Source organism: Furipterus horrens, unplaced genomic scaffold (assembly GCF_987537825.1).
Source record: "Furipterus horrens unplaced genomic scaffold, mFurHor1.1.pri manual_scaffold_9, whole genome shotgun sequence".
Classification (NCBI taxonomy): domain Eukaryota; kingdom Metazoa; phylum Chordata; class Mammalia; order Chiroptera; family Furipteridae; genus Furipterus; species Furipterus horrens.
In genome coordinates, this window is record NW_028327179.1 from 103,220,065 (window position 1) to 103,236,607 (window position 16,543).

The window sequence follows — 16,543 nt, forward strand, 5'->3', positions numbered from 1 at the left end:
GGGGGACAGGTTATTAGGCAGCGACTCTGCTTCTGCCCCTCTTACCCTCTGCCGGCTGCAGTGTGGGGGCCGCATCCCGACCCCTCCACGTGTACATGGGGCCACAGCGGCCAATCAGCTGTGTCTGCAGACACCGTCCCTGTCCCTCCCCGTCCCGCCTGCCCTGTGTGCTCCGAGGTGCCCCCCTGCAGGGGGGCTGGGGCCTGGCTCTCAGGGCCGCTTGCAGGGGAGCAGGAGCCTTGGCTGGATTGCAGATGTCTGGCTTACCCATTTAGGGGGCGAGACAGAGGGGCCTCTGCCTCCACCACGAGGCAGCTGCCAACTGTCTGTTTTGAATTTTCAGTTGTATGTTTGCTTTGTGTAAGTGTTCTTCAAAGTCAGTTTGTCTCAAAGTTCCCCAAACAGTCTTGCTGTTTGTAGGACTACGAAGACGACTTCGAGGTCTATGATGGAGACGGGGATGAGGATGGGACCGACGGGCCAGAGTCGGGAAAGAAAGCGGAAGAGCTGCCTCTAGCCAGGAAAAAGGAGATACAAGAAATTCAGGACGCCATCGATGCCGAAAACGAAAGGATTGGTGCGTTGTCTTCAAAGCAGCTTCAGAAGCACAGCCGCCCGGAGCAGGAAAGGACAGTGGGGGCAGGTACGTGGCTGCTGTGGCCTGCTCTCGGGAGGCTGCTGCTGGTGTGCTGAGGGTCACCTGCACAGGAGGGCAGTGGGCAGAGCTGTCACCGTGATGGGAGCCGGTACGCCTGCCTGACCACTGGTCCCCAGTCCGAGCACTGCGGAGACCCACCTGCGAAGGCCCGGCGGCAGCCTGCGCCCGTTTCTGCCTCTCAGCCGTCTGTGTGTCCACGTCCCAGAGTCCGCGCTAGGGGAGCATTTTACAGGGGCTGGGACGGGGGTGGGGGCATCGGACTGTGTCTCATGAATTCTGAAATGTTTCTAAAATTTTCCCTAGTGTGACTGGCACATACACAGTAAATGTTGCTTTGTTGCCTGAAAGTTTTAGGTGAAATTAGCAGAGGATGTGTATCATTATTAACATAAGCCCCAGCCTGTAACTCTTAAATATGCTTCTAACTGCGTTACTCTTGACTCTTTTTGCTTGAAGGGTTTCAGTTTCACAAAGAAATTTTTTTCTTCTGTACAGATGCACAGAGTTCATCCTCCAGAGCCCCTGTTTGTGGGATTTTTGTGGATTTTGCAACTGCTTCTCACCATCAGAGGAGTCGGACTCGGGCCCTTGAGCAAAAGTAGGTGTCCTGGGAGATTTGCAGAACGTTTATGACGTTTTAATGTATTTTTTTCAAGATGTTTTTTTAAAACACACTTCATTTTGTTTCACTGCTGACTGTACAGTCTGTTTGTACTGCGTGTTTCCGCGTTTGGCTGCCCTGGTAACAGCGGGTGTCTGCCGCTCAGCAGCCAGGTGTGCTGAGGCGGGACCTGCCCTGGGAGGCGGCCCGGCTGGGCTGGGGCAGAATCCCGCCCTCACACTCACGCAGCCCCAGGCCAGACACCGCGCCGGCCGCCAAGGAGCCGGGCCGCCTGCCTCACAGCGCCGCTCCCGCCTGGGGCGGCTGGGCGTGCACCCTGCGGCGAGCGACCACGGAGGCCACTGGGTTCCGAGCCCCGGTGCTGTGCTCCCACACGTGAATTATTTCACTCAGTCCTCAGGGCCTATCCTGTGGGCAGACGCAGCCCAAGGTCAGATCCGCTGGGGCTGAGTTTTGAGTTCAGGACTCCCGGATGTTCAGGTCCAAGCTGCTAGTGAGTAAATCTAGAAAGTGGTAAAATCTGGGCAGTTATGGAACTCAGAGGAGGCAGCCTCAAGCCAAGGTTCTATGACATTAGACCCAGGTATGAGTTAGGAGTAAGTGTCAACAGTGTATACATATAGTGTTTTAAGTGGCTTGAGATCCATCCTATCATCTAGCTCAGTACATGGCCTTAGTGAGTACTCAGTAAATTTTGCTAAATGAACAGATAACTCATTTGTCATAAAAATTAATAATGCTTAATAATGAAAATAAGTTTCCATAGCATATTGTTGCCACCTGTTGAGATGGTAAAACCAGTTTCTGCCCCTATGGCTAGGTTTTTGGTGTTATTTGCTTCTTACCTAATTCAAGTATTGGAAACTAAATTTGGTTTAACACAGTGTGTTGTTAGTCATATATAAATAAGAAGTGAAACCGTACTTCAAAAAGCAAGCAAATGTTGGCCGTCAAATCAGCAGGCGCTGGTTTGCTCAGGTGGGCTCTTCTTCTGGGGACGTCAGCTGTGTGATGATGTATAATGTATAAGCACATCACATAAATTATTTTGGATCAGAGATTTTACTAAATATTTAAAAAGAAAACTTTAAAAAATCAAAGGCTTAAACATGAATGGATTGATGATAAATAAAAATTTTAAAGTTTTTGTGGAAAATGCAGGGATCCTTTACAGACGTGTGGATGGGCTCTGGCGCCTGTGCCTTTGTGTGGTGGGGAAACAAAGGCACGGAGGGGGAAATGTAAGCCGCAGGGCACCGATACTGCGGGACAGCGTCCAGCGAGGGGACGAGAGGCGGGGGGGCGGAGCCCGCTCCACCGCGCGTCCAGCCTGAGTGGGCAGAGAGCCGAGGGTCCAGCGGCACATGGGGCCGACTTGTTTCCTCGGTGACAGGAACGGGGTTTCTGAGACTAAAAGCAAAAATAAATTTCTCTGAGGTGCTTGACTCCATAACCCTGACAGAATCCAGAGGTTTGGTCCATGGCAAAGTAGACTTGCAACGTGATAGAGGTTTGCAACCCCTACTGCGGGGGCTGCTTTTACAACTTACTCAGCAGAGCTAAAGGGGCAGCGGCCGAGGTGAGCCGGAGCGGCAGACAGGGACCCAGGAACTGCAGGAGCATCCAAGCCAGGGCGCGGTGCAGGGGTGGCCACGCAGGGGCTGGGGGGCTCGGAGCTAGGGGCCGTGGGCCCGTCAGCGGGCGGGGGGCTGGGTCACCGCCCTCGAGCTCCGGGGGCCGGGAGATTGCGCTTGTTCCCCCACCTTGCTGCCCGGCCCCTGCAGAGGGACCCAGGCCGCCGGTAAACGCAGGAAAGCATGTTGAGTCTCTTACACAGTCAGAGAAATGGACTTTCAGACAATAACGAAATGAGTTTTTTCTCCAGGAATAGGTGGAGCATGAAAAACTGGCGATGCCAGAGTGTTGATGGGGATGCAGGGAAAAGGCTTGTTGTGATGTGTTGGCCCAGCCAGGAGACGGGGGCCGCGGAAGGTCAATGTGTCAGTGCCGCTGCCCGTGGGACGTACATGCTCGCGGGTGAAACTACCTGCCACGTGGTCCAGGGGCTGGGGCAGTGGAGCAGCTACAGTGAGTGGTGACGAGGCCCTGGCAGGAGGAGCCCGGTGCTTAGGCCAGGGGTGCTTGTTGAAATGTCTGGGGTAACCATGGAAAGATAATGCAGAATTTTATAACAAGCAAGTACAGAAGCGTTAATGGGATAATTTTAAAAGTGGTTAATCAACAAGCAGTCAGGAAGGGTGATGGGATGTGGAAAACGGGAGACGGGAAGTGAGGCTGGAACCTACCAGGCTTTGCGCTCCGTGTTCGCGAACAGGAGGGAACAGCTCACAGGCAGCACAGGCCTCCCTCCACACCGGCAGTGCTTCTGCAACGGGACGAAACGCCGTGCGAGGAAACCGGTCCCCCTGCGGGCTGGTCAGGTAGGGAGGAGCCCAGCTGCTGCCGCGTCTCGTCGGGTGCAGCGCCAAGATGACAAGTGGGACCTGCTGTGTGTGCTACTTCCAGGGACAGACCTTGTATATGGGACACAGAGCTGGAAAAAGAATAAACACACCAAACAAACACTAACGGAAACACTGCCGATGTCACTAATAGCAAAGGAAACTTGAGAGCAAGAAGGTTACGAGAAAGTCACTTCATAACAATCAAAGCGTCTGCTCACCTGCTGAGTCTAGCAGCCCGGCCCCGCCTGCACCCAGACTGGGGTCACAGACGAGGTGGAGCCGGACCCGCAGCACTGAGAGCAGACACAGCGTGGGGTTGGCGGGTGTCACGTGGGTCTTGGCAGCTGGTGGAAATTCTGAAGAGAACATAAAATTTGAACAATGTGGTTCACAAACTACACCTAACATACATTGAAACTTACACATACAACTGCAATTTCTATATTGTTTTGAAGAATTCAGAGACCGTTTCTCAAAAAGATCGCATGTTCTGGACATGGGATTGAAAAGATACAGAGGATGTTTTCTGACCTAATGGAGTTATGCTGGAAATCAGTAATAAAAAGGTAATTAGGAAATACCCAGAAGTTTGAAAATTTAAGAGGTGTATTTTTTTATTTTAATTAAGATTTTATTTATTTATTTTTAGAGAAGGGAGGGAGAAAGAGAGGGAGAGGAACATCAGTGTGCAAGAGATACATCAATTGGTTGCCTCTCACATGCCCCGAACTGAGGGCCTGGCCTGCAACCCAGGCCCGTGCCCTGACCAGGAATCAAACCGGCGGCCTTTCAGTTTGCAGGTTGGCACTCAACCCACCGAGCCAGACCAGCCAGTGCAAGAAGTGTACTTTTAACATAAACTGGGGGTCAAAGAAGTCAGATGAGAATTGGAGACTATTCTCGACAGTGATCATGGAAGCTGGCAGGTGTAGCGAAAGCCCTTCCAAGACCTTTGGAAAAAGAAAAGGCTGCAAACCACACGTCTGTCTCAAGGGGCCAGAGAAGGAACAGGAAGAAATGAGAAGGAACAGAATAATAGAAGGTAAGGGCACAAATCCGTAAAATTGAAAGCAGCCAAGTTCAGCAAAGCCAGAATGAATTCTTTGGCGACTGTCGTGACCTGTATCACCCCAGGAAGTCGGACCCAGCGCTCCACAGCGAGAGGGGAAGGAAACGTTGCCACAGGTCTGCAAACACCGAGAGGCGGAAGGTGGTGCTCGAACCGCTCGTGTCCGTGAAACACAGCAGGGGGGTCTTCGCTATGGGTGCCGGGTTATGGCAGGCTTCAGAGACTGAGGGCAGGAGGCGCACGCGGGAACGGTGGCGGCTGCGGGTGAAGGCCCTGCGTGAATGGGGAAGGACACCCGCTGACGGAGCCCCAGCTGTGCGGAAATCGTACTGAACGAAAACTAAAGCTGCCCGTGCGCAGCTGATGTGGCGGAGGGGCAACTGTGAATGTCCGCCCACCAGCGTGGGGCACCCGGCGGCAGAGGACACCAGGTCAGGCGGTCGGACGGGACATCTGCACGCAGAGGAGAAGCCAGAGCACGCTGGGTTTGGGAGCCCCACGGGGCAGGTGATTTGCTCGTCAGTCTCTGCGTGGTCACATCCTGGAGACACTGGTCTCCGCACCTGAGGACAGTGGGCTCACACCTCTGACACATGCACTCAGGCCGCAGCGCAGGTGACGTCACAGATGGGTGATGCTGGTCCCGGCACAGCCAGTTGCGAAAGTTCCAGGAACGTGTCTCCTGACTTCATTTTGTGTCATCTGGGGAGCACCACGTGAGACCCACGGGAAATGGGGGCCGTGATGTTCTCGCATCGCTGGTCCCGCGAGACTGCTGAATACCTCAGCGAACCCCAGATCCGGGGTCCTGGACAGCAGCTCCCTCAGACCCGAAGGCCCCTCTGTGTTTAGTCAATTTAACATTTGTCTCGTTTCCAATTTGTTTTGAAGGACACGCAGCACAAAGCTGCTTCGGCTCATCGACCTGGATTTTTCGCTCACGTTCTCTCTCTTGGACCTGCCGCCAGTCACCGAGTATGACATGTATATCAGACACTTCGGGAAGAAGAACACCAAGCAGGTCAGTACGAGAGGTGCTGGCTGAGTGGCAAAGCGCAGGTGCAGCACAAGGCAGACCTGTGCCGTGCCGGCCTCGCTCTGCCCGGTGAGGGCTGGGGATGTGTGAGGGACGTGGACGGGGGGAGCAGGGGACCCCATCCTGTGCTTGCGTGAACCTGGACAGGACGTGCAGCGGCCGCTCCCACGCCCCGCGTGCCGCTGTGCGGAGAGCCCAGTTTCACCTCTGGTTCCCTTGCTCGGGGCTGCTTGGTAGTTTTATAACCACAGCTGAGTTAGTCGTTTGATGGGACTTTTCAGGAACACTTCGGGAAATTAGGCCTATCGTTTGTAGCCAACTGTATACACGGTCTTTGCATGATGGTGATTTAGGCCAAACTTGTTTCTGACAAAAGCAAGAAGGCTGCCGTGAGTCATTTTAAAAGCTGTAATTTTTCTTTTCAGTAACAAGACATTGTCTGAAGGCGAGGCCAGGGCTAACTCTGGCCCCCTTGTCTTTAAGGCGTACGTTCAGTGTAATGAAGGTGACGTTGACCGTGACGTTCAGACGGAGCAGGTGGAGACCAGGGAGGCGTGGACCCAGCACCCAGGGGAAGGCTCCGCGGCGTCTGGGGGTAAACGGCTCTTTGCCCCGACGTGAACGCTGAGTGTCTTGGTGCTGGTTTTGGTGTTGCGTCTGTCCGTTCCTGTTCTCTGTTCTCCTTCCTCTGGGGGTGGTTGTCGGTCCCCGACAGGAAATAGCAAGCAGTCTCTGTAGGAGCAAACTAGCGTTTCCAACCACTGGCCTGCGCGCTGAGCCGGGCCGGGACCAGGGTCCATAACACTCACTCTCAGCGGCAGGGACGGGTTCCACCCAGGCAGCTCCCGAGTGGGCATCCGGGTGCCTCCCGGTGCTCCCTGATGGAGACCAGACAGGCTGCACCCGTGGGCTCCGGGCCCCAGCTGTGCCCTGCGCATGCGCGGGTCTCTCCTGTAGCTGGCGTGCTGAAGGGCACCTTCCTCACGGCAGCCAAGTCAGAAGCATCCTCTCTCCACGGGGAGGTGTCAGCCTGGGAAGCTGCCGGAGACGCAGCAGGGAGCTGCAGCCGGGCAGGCGGGGAGCAGCCCACAGCTGTGAGGCTGCGGAGCAGTTTTCTCCTGGGTGCGGTGCCTGCCCCCGTGTCTTACTTAATGCCTTTAGGCAGGACTCCGTTCACAGACTCGATAAAGCAAGATGCGGTTGGTGTTCTAAGTTACATTTATTGGGGTAACGTGGGTTAATGAGACTCTGTAAACTTCACCACCCAAGTCTGTCTCCTTCCATCAGAATGCAGTTGTTTCTGAAAAAACCTCTGGTGGATCCCGAGGTGAACGTGGGGTTTTCTGAGTTCTCCCTCCAGGTCCCATTGTCCGTCACACTCTGGCATGAGTGATGCGTGGCTGGGCGAGAGCCCACCTGGCTGGTTCTCTGTGACCTTTTCCAGGGAGCCAGAGCGGAGACCCCCGTGCCGCGGACGCCCTGAAGATTGACACACCGCGACTGTCCTGCTTCCTCCGGGCAGCCTGCCAGGTAGGTGCCTGGGATGCAGCCGTCACGTTTGCCACCAGCAGTGCCGGCTGCATGTCCGAGTTCTGTGCCTTCGCAGTAACTGCCACATCCCAAAGCAAACACACTGGGAAACACGCGAAGCTGCTGGGGCCAGTGCACATCCAGGGTCCTGGGCTTTTTAAACTGATGGAAGCTCTCGACTGCGCGCAGAGATGAGGGAGCGGCGTGGGGAACCCGTGGGGGTCCGCAGTCATCAGCCCACGGCCAAGCGTCCCCTCAGAGCCCCCCTGGCCCCCAACTGCTGTGGAATGGTGGCAATCGCCACACAGTCCCCCAGGAGTGCTTCCCTGACTCTGAAGAGAAGGACCCACGTCTGTCATGTTTGTAGCGCCATCGAGTGGAAAGCAGGTGCCCCGACCCCACCCTGTCACAGTCCGAGTGTCGGCTCAGGGTGTGCAGAGCAGCCGGTGTGAGGGTGTGGAACGAGCCCCCCAGTCTCTGGTCCGGCCTGCTCCTATCTCCTGCCACCTGCAGGGGACAGCTGCCTCTCAGTGGGAGCTCCGGGGGGCTGAGGGGCAGAGCAGGACCAACGGCTGGGAGGGCGGGAGGGGTGAGGGCAGAGGACCGTTCATGCTGCGGGGACGCTGCCCGCGTCTGCAGGGTCCTGAGCGGGGCCTGTGACGGCAGCGGCCTCGGCTCCCTGCTTGCCCCGTCCACGGCCCCACAGGGAGACCAGCAGGGGTGGCCTGCGCTTGGCATCTCTCTACACCCCGGTTATGTCAGGGGAAGCTGTATGGTCAGCTGAGTCCCTCGTCCTGTTAGTTTGGTAAACTTTACCAAGAGAGTGACGTGAGCCAGCGACACCGGCTCTCCAGCAGGTGCCGCACCGGAAGCCGCCCCTCGGTTTCCCCTGGTGTGCCGATGGGACGGTGTGGCTTCCTTCTGCCGGGTCTGCGGTGTCTGCGAGTGGGCAGCAGTTGGGATGCCGGGAACGACTGGGCGGTGCCCAGTGTCTGTTCCGTGAGAAGGGAGCGCAGTGGGGGGCTGACTGGGGGCTGCTCGCTGTCTCTGAAAGGTGGTTGCGGTTCTGCTGGAAGAGGATCGTGCGGCTGCAGCACCCGGCCGGGACCCCAAGGCGCAGGGCAGCACCCTGCCCCTCAGCGACAGCGCCGCTCAACTGAACACCAGCCTGCCCTTCCTGCAGCGTAAGAGCCCCCGGGTGTGCCTCAGCGGGACACCAGACGGTGCCGCCCTGGGTTTGCATGTCGGACGTGACAGGCTTGTCCTGGGATGACGGGAGGGACCTGGGTGGCGCACGGAGGTGCCAGGTGTGGCAGCCTCCTCAGTCCAGCCCCTCGGCTCCTTTGAGAAGCGGGGGCAGCGGCGGTGCTGGGAGTAGGCTGTGCCTGGGATGTCGCTCGAATCTGAGCAGCAGCCTGCAGGGCGCACGGGTCTTCGTGTGTAGGTTCCAAGTCAGCCCCTGGTCACGGAACAGGAGATGCTGTGCAGACCCAGTTAAACAGGCTGCATCTGCACGGCCCGGTCCCGTTCCCCCGGCCGGTCACTGCTCCGCTTCTCACACGGGGCTGCGCGGTCGCAGGCGGCGCCCTTGTCCAGGCCATGAAGGAGGGGATGCCAGGAGCCCCTGTCCGGCCTGCTGTTGGGAGGGTTAGAGTCACATGCACCCTTCTGCACTGAACGTGAGCAAAAATAGCAGGGCTAGTTTAAAACTCGTGTGTTTTGCGAGTGCCTTATTTTTGATAAGAGCTATTCTGCTTGGGAAACAGCAGGTCACTGCACCTGGAGCATTCACAGCACAGTGTGCACACGCTACACCCACCTCTTCTCTCGGGGCTGCCCAGGGACAGTGCCGGAGAGGCCTGCGCATGTGCAGGGGACCCGGGCGTGTGGGAGCCCGCGGCGAGGACGCTGGTGTGCGTGTCCTGCAGCCCAGCCCCTGGAGGGGGTGTGAGTCCACATGTGAACGGGGAGTTTTTCCTGGTGCATCTGCGATTGTGTTTAGTGAGATGGATTCTGAGGGGACAGAGGACGTGAGACTGGGTGGCAGGCCTGCTGTTTGTCTCGCCGGGGAGCCAGGGCCTCAGAAGGAGCCACGCTCCACTGTCACAGGGCGCTCACACGCAGCAGTGACGCCCCCGCGTGCCTGCTCCTCCACGCGTTCCTGTATTTGACGAATGTTCAGCCTGTGTCCACAGCGTCCCAGGCACTGCTGAGATTCACCAGTGGACAGACAGAAATGCCGTGGGTCAGACAGACTAGGAACGGGCTAAACGAGTGACGTGTGCAGCCGTTCGGCTGGGCACGTTCTCAGGAGGACAGGGTGGGGTCGGGAGGAGGCCCGATGGCCGCTGGTCCCACTCCCGGGTGGAGAGGCCCCGCGGCGTGAGAACTGAAGGGCCCACGTAGGCGGCCTGGCTCCAGGCTGCGTTGCACAGAGTTGGAAGGTTCTCTTTTTAGCAAAACCACAAGGCAACTCAGACTGTCTTCTGGTAGAGCTGGGGCCACTTGCTACCCAGATTCTAGGCGTGTGCAGCTTTAAAACTGTGTCTGTTTCTTCGTTAAGCTGAAATTCACTTACGTATCCTTACGTGTGTTAATTCAGCATGGGCTCTGGCAGTTCACTCAAATGCAGAAATATTTTTCTTATTTTCTCCCAGATCAAAAAGTATGCTGCTTGCACGCTTCTCAGGTCCAGAGACGGATGGTGGTGTCTGTTCACGGTCTGCCCGCAAAGGCCTTCGCCCCCCTGCTGGACGGCAGATCCGTGCTTTGCGTGTGGGACATTTGGCAGCCCTCGGGGCCCCAGAAGGTCCTGGTCTGTGAGTCGCAGGTACAACGCGGGGGAGCCGTGGGGCTAACAGGAGGAAGGGCAGGTGGCGTGGGTCAGAGGGACACAGGACGACGGGAACGGACAGACCCTTTCTCTCTCCTGCCCGCCCCCCTCAGCTCCGTTCATGCAGGTGTGACGGGACACATAAGCGTGTCTGTTTTGACTCTAGAAATCATTAGTTCGAAGGACCAACTCACCTGGGAAGCCTGGTTAGCCCGGGGAGTTAAACGTGAACGCGGCTCCAGGCTGCGTGAAAACCTGGGCCCGGGCCCAGGGCCGGCTCCGGAAAGGCGCTCTGTGCTCACCCGTGTGGGCCCTGGACACGCCAGAGGGCTCTCAGCTGCTGAGAGATTTCAGCCCACGGCCTCGTGCGCGTCCGGGCCCAGGTAACAGGCCGTGTGCTGGTGACCCCACAGGCCACCCAGGTACATGCTCCTGGACCTCAGAGTCCTCGCTTCCGTCAGGACTGTGGAGAACAGTTAACTTGTGGGTGTCAGTTTGGGGGCTTGAAAATAACTTTTGGCGACGTAGGTTGTGAACAGACAGAAGGTGGCTTTGCTGATGGGGCTGAATGGGGTCACAGCCCGGGTGTGCCAGAGGGCTGGCCCGTCACCCGCCTCCCACGTGAGGAAGCCACGCTCAGAGCTGACCGCTCAGCATGTCCCGCAGCTCCTGGCAGGAGGGGCGCAGGGACGCGTGGCAACAGAGAGCCTTCCGCGTGTCTTCCCAGGTCACATGCTGCTGTCTGAGCCCCTCCAAGGCTTTCCTGCTGTTCGCGGGAACTGCACACGGCTCGGTCGTCGTGTGGGACCTCAGAGAAGACTCTCGGATCCATCGCAACGTGACGCTGAGCGACTGCGTCTGGACATTCAGGACGGCGACGTTCTCCACGGGTCAGTGGGGCCTGCAGGTGACTCGGGGTGAGCCGTGACGTAGTCGCAGGACGCCTGAAATGTCCTGGTGCTGATTGTTCAGGTCACAGCCCCAGCGGCTGGGGCTGTGACCTGTGAGAAAAGGGGCATTTGGTGCCCGGGACCAGCAGCCGCCGTGCCCTTCTGCTGAGTTAGCGGTTCCAGATCCTCAGGGAGCAGCGTTTAGTTTTAGGTTAGCATAAGGCGTGTTGGTACGTGTGCTCCCGGCTCAGTTAGCTCCACCAAGGGGCATGAGAGGAACCGGAGCAGCTGGACCTGCCGGGATCCTTCGTTACCCACGCGTGCTTCACGCCAGGCAGCTGCGGCTGTGACCCCGACCAGACGTCCGCAGCCGCAGCCGAGCCACAACCGGCCGTCGCGGCAGCAGCCTGCCCCCCCCTCGCCCCCCGCCGCCGGGCGGGAGCCGTGCTCCAGCCTTTCTCTCGTGCTTCCGAGGCGTCACTTGTTAATCCCTGTGTCGCCCTCGTCCCAGCTGCTCGGGGACAGGAGGGGCCTGGCCACCCCAGCCGATGGTCCTCACTCCATCCTCCTCTCCGTCCCCACCCAGGAGCCCCCAGCCCCGCCCCCGTGGAGTGTGTGCCTCCCTTCCCACCGCCGCTACCAGTGTTCTGTCCCTGGTTCTACGCCAGGCGTTTCCGAGATGCGGCTGGAGTTTGGGTTTTGTTTTCCTGCCTGTTTTGAGGGGAGGACTTGCATCAGCTGGGTGCTGTGGTTTGCATTTTTACGGGGGCTCTGTGGAGACTTGGCCCGGTGTGTCTGCTGGGCACTTTGTCGTGGGGGAGCAGGTGTCGGTGTGTGACAGGGTCGGGGCGTGGGTCTGCCCTGGTGCCACCGCGCTGCTGCGGGGACGCCAGGCCCTGCCCTGGGAGTTAGGTCATCTCTGTGGTGGCCGTCTGTCTGCGCGGCCCTCCTACCTGCAGACGTGGTGGCCCGTGTCCCTGCTCACAGGCGGTTTGGGGTCTGTGGGCTCTGCCCCGTGGTGATGCTGAGAGCGGCAGTCACGTGTGGCTTAGCTGGGGCCTGTCTGCCCAGCCTCGTGGCGCTGGCTGCGTCTCTGGCATGCTGCTCACTGCGGGTGGGGCCGTGTGCTTCCCGCAGACGGCGTGCTGCGCTCCGTGAGCCACCGCAGCCCCCTGCGGGCCGTGGAGCCTGTCTCGGCATCCGGCCACAGGAGACAGAGCCTCGTCCTCTCACCTTTCTCTGCGCAAGAAGGTACTGCCCCTCCTCGGTCGCAAAACTCTCGACTTGGCCCGTGACCCGTGCGTTCCGGGCTTACTCGCTGTTTCTTCTTTCTCTGTTCTCGTTAGAAATGTCGGGTTTGTCCTTCCGCATCGCATCCTTGGACGAGAGCGGGGTTCTCAACATGTGGGTGAGTGGGGCGCATCGGGGCAGAGCCCTGCACACCTGGGCTCTGGGAGCGGAGTGTGCGGCCGGCCCACCAAGACCGTGCTGGCGGGGTGGGGGTTGACGGGGACATCAGAGCAGGCAGGGCCCTGTGGGGACAGGGAAGCAAGTGCACCCATGGCAGGGGACACGCAGGCTCTGAGGGGAGCGGTGCTTCCTGTTACTGGAGCGGGGACGCTTTTAGCACCTGAGGCAGGTTGCTGTCCTCATAGACCTGTGCTCTGCTTAGGTCCTGCCGTGATTACGAAATGCGGACCATTCATTTCAATGTTCTGTTTTTAGGTGGTTGTTGAATTACCGAAGGCAGATATGGCAGGGTCAACCAGTGACTTAGGTAATTATTAAACAAAAGGACTAATTTCAGTCAGTGTTTGCTAAAATGAAGAAAGATACCATGAACCACTTGAAAAATGAGTCGTCGGCTGCCTGGAAAATGGCCCTGAAGTTCTGTGTTTCGTGCCTCATCAGCGCTGGGCGAGCCCCTCGGACGCAGCCAGCGGAGGCTGCTCTGGCTGAGCGTGGCCTGTGAGGGCTCAGAGGTTCTGTGCACACCTCAGCGTCCCGCTGTCCCCTGCGCTGGAAGGCCCCAGGCTCTGCGGCGTGTGTCTTAGGGTAGCGGCCGGCCAGGCACCACCTTGTGGTTGGAACGACTCACCCAAGCGCCGGTGACTAGACTTGGGCGCGTCCCAGGTGAACAGGCGCCTTCATCCCGCGTGTCTCTGTTTTTAGGGTTAATACCTGGAGGGAGAGTAAAGTTGGTGCACAGCGCTGTGTGTCACCTGAGCGACAGGTAAGACTGCACCTCCCGAAGCTGGACAGGCCCCCGCCCCCGGGTCCCGCAGACAGAGGTGCCATGGGTGGCGATTAACGCGTCAGTGGGCAGCCAGCCACCCTCCTTGATTACAGTGTTGTCCATCTTACAAAGGGGCCCGCTCTGACTGTTTTCATCCAGTATTAATACAGCCGTGCAGTGAGGTAGAACCGGAAACATGGACTTGGAAGTTTAATTGAGAAGTTCAGGGTCGTGCCTTCACTTGTGTGCCGGGATACGACATGAACATTCGTGTGAGACACACAGGCTCCATCGATGGTGTTTCTGTCCTGTGTTAACCTGCTGCTGGGAGAAATGTTTCTGCCCTTGACCGCAGTCGGGGACCCTGAGCGGTGCTGGGACTGGCTGCGTCTCATCAGGCTGGGTCCCTGGGGCTGCAGTGAGGCTGGGCTTTCAGACCCTGAACCCCCCTCAGCTGATTGAAATGTCACTGACACAGGGGTCAGTCATGTAGTGAAGTTGTCTGATATGTTAAGAGCCCCCCGCAGGTGACCATTTAGAGCAATGCCAGGCAGTTTGCTGTGGAGCGACGAGGGAGGTCCGTGGCCAGATCCTAGGGGTGTTTGCTGTGCTGATGGCACAGGGAGCCATTCAGGGCTCAGCCTGGGCAGCTGGAGATGCGGGGGATGCGGGGGGCGGGGGGCAGCTGGTGCAGGGATCTGTGTGAAGGGTCAGGTTGCAGCCAGGGCGGCAGGCGTGGGGCATGCGTGCCTTTCAGTCGGAGGGAGGACTGACCGCCAAGTTCCAGCATTGGTGAGAGGCAGGACCTGCTCCTGCCCAGGCGTCTGCCTCGGTTTCTAGGTCCCACACGTGATGAGGGGCAGGAAGGGAGGAGGGATGGAGACCTGGGCAGCCTGGATGGGCTGAGCTGTGCCCCTGGAGGAGCAGGAGGCTGTCCTCAGCTCGCAGGTGGCGTGTGCAGTCCTGAGCACGGGTTACGTAGTCAGAGCGCAGCTCAGACGCTGCTGAAGAAATTACCCAAAGCCCAGGAACAGAAGTGGGAGGGTCGTGGGACTGTGGAACCAACGGCCTGTCCCTCACCCGAGGACATGCGACGAGGGAGAACCGTGCTGCGTCGTCCCCGCCCTCACGGTGTCAACGCCCGTCTGTTCACCTTTGCTGTGTTTTCCAGCCTCTCCCAGAAAGGTGATGCACCCGGGGACGCCGCGCAAACACTGAGTGTTAAATTTCTGCCTGCAGATCCCAGTCGCTTCCTCGTCGGCACGAACATGGTGAGGAACGTTCTCAATTTCATTTTGGAAACCTCCTCTTCCCTAAGTGGCTTGATAAGTATCATCATTAAAGACGGACTTGCTGTTTGCTTTTATAATGTTGATCAAATTGCCCCAGAAATGCTGGCCTTAGCCAAACTGACTCCAAAGCTTTTGCCTTAGTCACCGTTGTCTGTTGCTGCCAGGGTGCGGTGAGCCACGGCACTTGGCAGGACGTGAGGGTGTCACCCAAGTTCTTCAAACCCCAGCAGCACGGCCCGCGGCCGGTGACGGTGAACGCAGTGGACATCTCACCGTTCGGAGAACCGGTGTTCTTGGTAAGAAGGGCTGACGGCACCTGCTGGGACGGGCTGGGGGTTCTCGGCTGATTGCTTGTGCCTCGGGCCCCGCGCGCTGGCTTGGGGCGTCTGCGCGTCCCCCTGTGTGGTTTTCTACAGGTCTCGTCAGCGCAGGTCATCACATGCCTATTGGGGACCTTCTGAGAAGTTTTTATTCTGACGTGATTTACGTCCTGGAAGTTACAAGGGCTGCAGAGAGGGTCTGACTCTGTCCCACACTCGCCGCGGCGTCTGCATTCATGCCCTCAGTGTGTGGACTCACGTCCTGTAACCAGCTCAGCAGCTGCAGACGTGAGTCCCATCCTGCGCTGCTGAGTAGCCACAGTCCCGCCGCAGTTCACCAGGAAGTTAGTGCCGGTGCAGCCCCTCACCTGGTCTGTAGATGTGACTGAAATGTCACAGGTGTCTCAGTCATGTCCTTCGTGAGCAAAATCACCTCCCGGGTAACGCGTCTCATCAGTTACTGCGTCGCTTCAATCTCAGACAGTTCCTCAGTCCCTCGTGACCTTGACAGCTTCGAAGGGCAGTGTGCGCCTCAGTCTGAATTTGTGTGAAGTTTCCTCATGGTGAAATTCAGGCCTGCATCCTAGGCTACCTGCTGGCTCCCTGGATGATGCAGAAACCAACCCCGAGGGATCACCGTCTCCCCTTTGTGATTCATGAGCATCCTGTGGGGAAATACGTGGTTGCCATACAGGGGTCCTACCACTCCTCACGTGCTCACCTGCACCCTCACCTGCTCACCTGCACCCTCACGAGCTCACCTGCACCCTCACGAGCTCACCTGCACCCTCTCGACCTCACCTGCACCCTCACGACCTCACCTGCACCCTCACGTGCTCACCTGCACCCTCACGACCTCACCTGCACCCTCACGACCTCACCTGCACCCTCACGTGCTCACCTGCACCCTCACGACCTCACCTGCACCCTCACGACCTCACCTGCACCCTCACGTGCTCACCTGCACCCTCACGAGCTCACCTGCACCCTCACGAGCTCACCTGCACCCTCTCGACCTCACCTGCACCCTCACGACCTCACCTGCACCCTCACGTGCTCACCTGCACCCTCACGACCTCACCTGCACCCTCACGACCTCACCTGCACCCTCACGTGCTCACCTGCACCCTCACGACCTCACCTGCACCCTCACGACCTCACCTGCACCCTCACGACCTCACCCGATCCTCACGTGCTCACCTGGACAGTCAGGGCACTCGCTGGGCAGGGCACACGCCAACCACAGGCCGGCACTCCGCCCCCCTCGTGCAGCCCCACGGGAAGCCTGGCTCCTGTCACCTTGAAGTGCTCCTTCATCTGTCAGGCCTCGGGCTCAAAGGGCCCTTCCTGGCTGCTGGCTGCCGGCTCTGCTTTGAGTGTGTGACAGGCTAGCTACGTGGAGTGAAGAGCACTTAAAAGCTTCTTTTTTTAGCTAAGAATGTGGTCTGTTACTAAACCAGCTAAGTTTTGTTTTATGGGCATTTCAATCCAAGGGGATGTATAAATATATTATTGGTGCAAACGTGTAAATTTTTTAAAAGTGGCTTATTTATGTTCATGGAGCCAATCTTAATGCTCTGTGCTTGAATCGC

At 58.1% G+C, this 16,543-nt stretch overlaps 1 protein-coding gene across 1 annotated transcript in view; it reads left to right on the top strand.

Moving 5' to 3' along the window:
• Positions 1-16,543, top strand: part of DYNC2I1 (dynein 2 intermediate chain 1) — a 33,594-nt gene that overhangs the window by 14,127 nt on the left and 2,924 nt on the right. Inside the window, exons 9-22 of the mRNA XM_090287746.1 lie at positions 421-643; positions 1,154-1,256; positions 5,706-5,835; positions 6,334-6,445; positions 7,295-7,380; positions 8,435-8,564; positions 10,038-10,210; positions 10,941-11,103; positions 12,241-12,354; positions 12,450-12,511; positions 12,829-12,880; positions 13,276-13,336; positions 14,511-14,610; positions 14,796-14,927. Of these exons, the coding sequence (XP_090143872.1) occupies positions 421-643; positions 1,154-1,256; positions 5,706-5,835; positions 6,334-6,445; positions 7,295-7,380; positions 8,435-8,564; positions 10,038-10,210; positions 10,941-11,103; positions 12,241-12,354; positions 12,450-12,511; positions 12,829-12,880; positions 13,276-13,336; positions 14,511-14,610; positions 14,796-14,927 (1,641 nt within the window). The remainder of the gene's footprint in view (positions 1-420; positions 644-1,153; positions 1,257-5,705; positions 5,836-6,333; positions 6,446-7,294; positions 7,381-8,434; positions 8,565-10,037; positions 10,211-10,940; positions 11,104-12,240; positions 12,355-12,449; positions 12,512-12,828; positions 12,881-13,275; positions 13,337-14,510; positions 14,611-14,795; positions 14,928-16,543) is intronic.